This window comes from Austrofundulus limnaeus, unplaced genomic scaffold (assembly GCF_001266775.1).
Source record: "Austrofundulus limnaeus strain Quisiro unplaced genomic scaffold, Austrofundulus_limnaeus-1.0 Scaffold15, whole genome shotgun sequence".
Lineage (NCBI taxonomy): Eukaryota > Metazoa > Chordata > Actinopteri > Cyprinodontiformes > Rivulidae > Austrofundulus > Austrofundulus limnaeus.
In genome coordinates this window covers 1,184,642-1,191,989 of record NW_013952417.1, presented here as the reverse complement: position 1 = coordinate 1,191,989, position 7,348 = coordinate 1,184,642, and the positions used below count along the sequence as shown (strand labels likewise).

Sequence of the window (7,348 nt, the reverse complement as noted above, 5' to 3'; positions counted from 1 at the left end):
GGGTCACACACACTCACCAGCTGAGTATATTTAATATTTTCTCCAAAACCCACACATAAGTGTCTGCCTTTTAGTCAAACATTATCAGCAGTTTTAATTTTTATTTTTGGTATTTTTTATTTTACTTTTCTGTCTTTTGTTCTTCTGATTAAACCCGTTTTCCACCTTATAACTGAGAATAACACTCAGGTGGGGAGGAGAACAGCTGTAATCTCTGTCTCCTCAGTCCATCTCAGACCTCTAGTGGCAACTCTTGACCACTTAAGAGTCCTCAGGACCAGTCTTAACTTTTCTTGAGAGTAACAGAGTGATTCTTAGACTTAAGAATTTTGATAATTGACACTTACACTTAAGTCTGAGAGTAGGAGTAAATCTAAGAAATTTTCAGCACTTAAGTCTAAAAATCCACTCTAAGAAGTTTGATAAATACGGGCCCAGGTTCAACTAATCCTGACAACGAAGAAACTGGTTATCATAACTTGACCCAGGATTTTTTACTGAAAATGTATTCATGTAAAACAGGTGGAGATGCATCACAAAACCAAACAATCAAGAAGCTGAAGAGAAACAGTAATTAAAAAAGGAAAAACATAAAAAGAATAAGCTCACTGATACTAAAGCCACACCAACTGTATTATTTTAAGTGCATTTCCAACTCTGGTTTAAATGAGACAAACATACATAAACAGTTCAGTCCAGTCGGCAGGCTTTTTAAAAATATACCTGTCCCTTAATGCTGCAATAAGGGTTATAAAGCTGGGGTTTTAATCAGTCTTTGACACTGAAAAGCAGTGAATAGAAACAAACTTTAGGGTGGTCCGCTGTTTTATACAATGTAAGTATTCAATTCTTTGGATTTATCTCACCACTTTTCTCAAAGTCAAACATAATGATGCAACTGAGAGAAAAGGGAGGGGGAAAAGACACAAACACACATTTGTGGCTTTGTTCTTCATGTTTTTAAAGACACTCATTGGTTTAGAGCAGGGCTATTCAACTGGCGGCCCGCGGGCCAATTCGGTCCACCAATTAGTTCATTCATCTCTTAAGACCAAACCCCGGTTTTCTACTTCTACTCCAAGTTCTTTTAGTTGGACATAGACATGTTTGGTATCTACAGACATGTCAGAATCTTGGCTAACAAAATCCTGGCTTCTATGAATGTCCAAATTAAATCTACAAGCAGTTGAAGATAAAACTATGAAATTTAAAATAAAATTGGTTTCAAAATTTGGCAAGTCAGAGATGTCAAAATATTTGTGTTAAATGGGAGGCATAATGTGTTCTTTGTTTTTGATATTGTTTCATTATCACTACTTTTATTACATAGGGTTCTGAATGTTTGGCCCCTGTACTGCTGGCCTGCAGTAACTGTGGCCCCCAGAGCAGGTTTGTTGAGTAGCCCAGGCTTAGTGTGTTAATCTGCATAATTTCTCATTTAAAGAATTATGCCACAAACATAAGCTGCTCTGATGCAGGCTAAAGGTCCCCCACATACTCAGGCGTACCTCACTTCACAGAGATTCGCACCAACTTGAGGCGGACTCGAAGCAGTCGTGACCCGGACAGTTCCGCACAGAGATCAGTTTTTTATGTCAGCTGTGTCGCAAAATAAACTGCCCGGCAAGTTCAAGTCCAACTGTTTTGGTGCCACACCGAGTAGTTACAGTTGAGAATCGGTGTCATCTTGTGGATGAAAGAGTTAAATTTTGACAAATGTTGCACAAAGGAGATTTTGAAACATAGAAACTATAAACTGATACAATAATGAGGGAATATAAAGACCTTCAGAGAGCAAAAAAAAAAAAAAACTGAGGATAGCTCGGACCCTGGGTAAGTTAAGTTCTTTTCGTTTGTTGTTCTAAAGCTAAAACTAAAGTTCTCACTTCCTCCTCATCCGTTGATGTCATGACTGAAATTGTGAGAAATTAAAGAATTTGTCAGGTGATCAGTACGCTCGACTATGAAGTCTCAACCATTAGCGGACAACATGTGCAGAACCCGCACAGTTCATGGACAGTACAAAGTACACTCAGGTATGTGGGAGCCTCAAGTTTCCAGCATAATTTACCATGATGACAGATCCAAGTATGAAGTCAACCAGCTTTCTGAGACTAAAAATGTCCAACTAAACCTGAAGTTACCTCAATAAGCTAACAGGAGAAGTACAAACCTATGGTTTGTATGTTTTCAAAAAAAACAAACAGGTGACTTAACTACAGTGTGAAAAATTAAGACCACAGTTATGGATTTCTATGTCCTTATATGTGACCCATCATATCGAAATGACGATTAAGTTAAATTTGGTCAAAATGACCTAATTATATTTTCTGATTCCTGCTTTAAAAGCTACATTTTGATACCTGGATCATTCTGATATCACCAGCTTATCCAGAGATAAGATTTAATTTGTCTTGTTGGTTACTATAACACATTACTGTTTGGTCTGAATCCTAATTTTATGTAAATTTATTGAGTAAAATTTTTTGTCAATATAAAGAGCTCAAATATTATTTGTATATTTAGATTTTCCAGTTGGAAAGAAACAAGAACACTGCTAGCTCACAGGAAAAAATATCAAAAATTTAAGGCGTTTTTCCTCAAAATTAGTTTTTTTGTTGCTACTGCTCAAAAAATGCTTCAAAAAATTTTTTTAGGATTATATTTCAGACAGTTCATTCAAATGATACATTGATGAGGCATTAATTCATTATATTTTGACAAAATGCAATTTTTGCACACGTTTAAATCAAAACCCTATATCTGCACATTTCTCCACATTTCACTTTTGGACTTAATCGACATTTCGATGAGATGGGTCACAATTCACAAATAACAAAATGTAATCTTCTCTTACATCAAACCAGTGGCAGAAACTCTTGACCATGCCAGGCTGTGTCTCAAGTCACAGCAGTATACCTTCACAAGAGGGCGTAACATGCAGCTCAGACTGAAACTATTTGTTAGAGATCATTTAGTGAGGACAGCATGTAAACAATGTGTACATTTGGGATATTATAAAGTTTACATTCTGAAATAGCAAAGTACATAGTATATACTACGTCCCATAGTTCTAGTTCAGTTAATTGTTTTGTGTATTTTAATCAGCTGAATGCCTGATCAGATCCAGTGGCTAAAACACCGAAACAAAATGACTGATGTAAACAAAAAGTTTCTTTGCTTCTGAGACCCAAATGTAATCAGTTCAATATGATGAATTACAGGCTTTGTGTTACACAGTAGGTGATTTCTGGTGTTTTTCTATCTGTTGCACATTCATGCTGTCAGTTATTATAGACATTGTGATCTTTGACTGATTAAAAGGTGACACCTCATTCTAGCGGCTCTGCTCTACTCTTCATCGTTCCGCCAGCTTACTCAAAGGGAACGTGCCCAGTCACTGACTGGACGCCAAATCAACATGTTGACAACAAGAAAGCGGTTGTGGGGCTTGCATCCACCTTCCATTCAGACACGCTGACTTGACCATCAGCTTGGTGTTTAAAACCCATCAGACGTCACTCCAGCTTGAAGTTTTCCTGTGTGTGTGTGTGTGTGTGTGTGTGTGTGTGTGTGTGTGTGTGTGTGTGTGTGTGTCCAACAACTCAAACCTTCTCTATGAGCAGCTTCTTGCTCATGGTGATGCACTTGTTGAGCCTCTCCTTGTATTTCTCCAGGAGTTTTTGCTGTTCGTCAATCTGTCTTCGCAGGTCACAGTTGGCCTGTTAAAAAGGAGCCACAGCATGAAACAAACATGTCATTTAGACGCGCAACAAAGCAGGTACGAAGGACCGAGACAGAACTCACTCTGAGCAGGTCATCTATTCGTCCCTCTTTCTTCTCCAGGTCCAGACTTTTGTTGCTCTCCAGAGCAGCGAGTTTCAGGCCTGTCAGCTCCGTCTGGGAGAGAAAAACATAAAGTAACCAACATGCAAAGTACAAAACCTGTCCTGCTTTCTTATCCTCGTTGTTATACCTGGACACATTTGCTTAAAGAAGCTTTAAGACTGTGCTCTGGAAAGCACAGACTGGTGGGTGAGGAGCTATTCTGACGGATCTATGGACACAAAAACAAAAAAGGTAAAATAACTTAGGATATACAAGGACACAAATAATAATCAGGGTTCATGTATTTTTCAGTAAGTTAAATTTAAGACCTTTTAAAAACCTTTTAAGACCATTAGGAATGATATTTAAGACCGAACCGACGCATTAACAGAAACATTCAAATGGTCCCAGAAATGTTAACATAAAAACCTTTTATTGCTGTCATTTTAGTTATTAAAGAATATTTATTTTTAATACAAGAACACTAAATTATTTTAATGAAACGGTTATATCTATCAGACCACATTGACTGCTGTGGATCGCTTCCAACTGAGTGTAAAAATCACTGATTTTTGTCTGCAGTTCTCACAGGATTTGTAGTTCAACGCGTACAAAGACTGGTAGCAAACTAAGCACTTCACGAAGACAGATCACATCAACCTCTGATTACTTTGCTTTACTCTATGCAGCCAACGCTTCTCGGGAATGAATGAAAGTAAAGAAAATTAAGAATTGACAAAATAAAATTTAAGACTTTGGATGAAAATCTGGGTGTTTTTAAGATTTTTTTTAGGCCTGAAATTTTAGGCTTTTTAGGACCCTGCACGAACCCTGAATAATTAAGAAAAAAGTACTCACAATGGAGCCAGGAGCAGAGTGTGAGCTCTGTGGTGAGCGGCGAGCAGACGGGAGGCCTCGAACTGGACTGGAACCATTTCCACCCTGGAACTTTGCAGAAAAAAAAAACTTAACTTGAGATTTTCGTTCCAATGATCAGATTTCTGACTAAAATGGGAAAAAACTGCATTACTCACATCAAAATAGTCACTGATCTTCGGCCCACGAGTGGAAGTCTTCCCTGCACAAAATTGAATTACATGTAAGGGAAAGCTGGTAGGAAGCTGCATAGCCCGGATCCCACGTTCAACATACCTTGACTGCTCTCAGAATAGGTATCAGCTTTCCTTTTCCTGCCCCTGGACGATTCAGAGTGTTTCTTCTCTGGGGTCTGTGAATCGATATGAAACAAACAAAAAAAAAGTGTGCATAAATTGTTTTAGCTAACAAAGCAGAAAGCAGGGCTGGGCGTTGAACAGGAAAAGAGCAGGAGGAAGAGAGACTACATACAGAGTAAGCAGGAGAGCTCCCTCTTTTCAGATCAGAGTTCTAGGAAAAGAGAGGAAAAGGTGTAGGTGGGGGGACAGACAGAAGCAGGAGTGGGCTGTACGTTTTAATACTTTACCGTATGCACATTATAAACTACTCAGCCTGAATGTCTACTTGTTATATAATTAAAGGTTAAAGGAACGACTCTGTGTGGGTTTTACCTCTGACTCTTTGTCACTCGATGATCCCAGACTTCCATAGCTGTGGTTTGAGGATTCATTGGCCAGACCCTACACAGACAAAAACAGTTTAAGTACACAAATGAACAAACACGGCAGACGGTACAGAGGTGTGTTAAGTTCACCGACTTTAGGAAATGTACTCAGATAAAGCAGCACTGGGCCTCCTGACTGCCACGCCTGACAGGAATGCAGATTCACAGTGATTAGGTGTGTCACTTGGCCCTTCTCCAACTTATGAGCATTTCCAAGAAGTGCGAGTCCAGTTTTAGGAAAGCCGGAACTTTTAACCTGCTTTTCCACCATGGGAACCAGGGCTTGGTTTTATGACATAGTTTCAAGGTAGGACCTCTCTGACCGGTGCTGCTTCAAAACCAGAAACAAGAAAAAGCTCATCTTTTCTATTGTTAAAGCTACTGGTAGGGATGTTGACATCTCGTCAGCAGCTGCTGCCATTTTCTTCCCAAACTGCTGTGACCAGACTGTACAAGGCTGCTCGGTGCGTTTGTTTGTAATTTCCTCCTGCTTCGTTATTTCTACGAGTTTCAACAAACCGCGCTGACGTCAGGTAGTTAGCTACAGCCTCGTCTTCCAGTTTGTAATTTTTGTTGATGCATTTTGAAGAGACAATTTTTTGAAAAGAGGATCAAAGTAAATCACCCGAGTTTTTCTAGTGACCCCTTAAAGAGATAAGCTGCCATGACAAACATTATTTTATCTGCCCTTGTTCCAAATTTGATCATGATTTGAAACGTCGAAGTATTTTTAATATGGAATAGCGCTTGTTGCAAAGTGTTTTGATGCTCGTCTTCGTCACTTGACACATTTAACACGCTGCCATTGGTTGAGAAGCTTTGTTTACAAAACACATGTCCACATGGTTTTTAAATTGTTTTCATTTCCTTACTTTCTAAGTCAAATTAAGTTGATCTGATGCTGTAGTTTGCCTTGTAATGTTATTTTACACCTTTTCTTCTACTTTTGATTTGACTATTATTACGTTTTATTGGTTTTTTTAGGATACAAGATGCTTCCTACAAAAACCAGAATGTGAATCTTTTCCTAAAATTTCATGGTGATATTTTGAACACTGAGGAAGTTATGAGCAAAAATAGAAAACAGCGAGGTGAAATGGTCACATTGTTTCTGCTGTGAAGTGCAGCAAGAAAACATGAGCTGATTTCACCTGAACAAACATCAATAACTTCCCTTATACTTCAGATAATCATATGATTTTTGTGATATTTTGTTTGGTTTGAAATGTTCTTTTGGAATCCGCTGTCAGATTTAATATTGGTGTAAGATTAAACATTTATCCACATCCCTACTATAGGAGTTTTTAAATTTCTTATAGAAATAGAAACAATGTAGTCAGGAGGAAAAATAACTAAATCTGCTAAAGATGCGTATTTTAACTATAGGATTTCTGTGTTTGCGTCACAACTTTGAGTGGAAGTGTTTTTCTTTTGTGCTGCCGTTACCTTAGCACCTCCACTGGTGCTCCCCGTGCTGCCTCCAGTGTTGCCGCTGACAGCTCCTGTGAACCTGGCCTCCAGCAGCTCCTGTCTCCTGGGGTCCAGGCTGTGCAGCTCCTCCATTGGGCCTGGCGTGAAGACACACGTGTCATCATTCAAGACATTCAAGCCAGTGACAATAACCTGCAGCCCAATGACCACAACGATAAAACGGCAAGCAAGAACAACTACGCAAACGCACCAGAACGTAATTTAGAAACACTGGGCCTCATGCAAGAACATGTTCGTATTCTTATCCTAAATTTCTCTTACTTTTGTTCGTACAAAGGGTTCGTACGAACATGTCACGTCAGATTCAAACTATTCTATCTTCAGGAAAAGTGTGTAAATGAGCTGCGTAAATTACACGTTTTCTATCCAGCTGCTCGTGCACGCGAGAGGAGATTAGCATAATTACCACCCCAAATACACATATAAGGC

The 7,348-nt window shown here is 38.9% G+C and overlaps 1 protein-coding gene across 4 annotated transcripts in view; it reads right to left on the bottom strand.

The window, feature by feature from the left end:
* LOC106513811 (serine/threonine-protein kinase tousled-like 1-B) overlaps nt 1-7,348 on the bottom strand; it is a 21,910-nt gene that overhangs the window by 11,944 nt on the left and 2,618 nt on the right. For 2 of the 4 annotated variants that reach the window (XM_014002807.1, XM_014002810.1), the window contains 9 exons: nt 6,875-6,996; nt 5,376-5,444; nt 5,176-5,214; nt 4,981-5,056; nt 4,863-4,906; nt 4,687-4,776; nt 3,977-4,057; nt 3,808-3,900; nt 3,612-3,722 (listed from right to left, as the gene is read on the bottom strand). In XM_014002807.1, the coding sequence (XP_013858261.1) occupies nt 3,612-3,722; nt 3,808-3,900; nt 3,977-4,057; nt 4,687-4,776; nt 4,863-4,906; nt 4,981-5,056; nt 5,176-5,214; nt 5,376-5,444; nt 6,875-6,996 (725 nt within the window). The remainder of the gene's footprint in view (nt 1-3,611; nt 3,723-3,807; nt 3,901-3,976; nt 4,058-4,686; nt 4,777-4,862; nt 4,907-4,980; nt 5,057-5,175; nt 5,215-5,375; nt 5,445-6,874; nt 6,997-7,348) is intronic. The other 2 variants (XM_014002808.1, XM_014002809.1) reach the window with 2 other exon arrangements.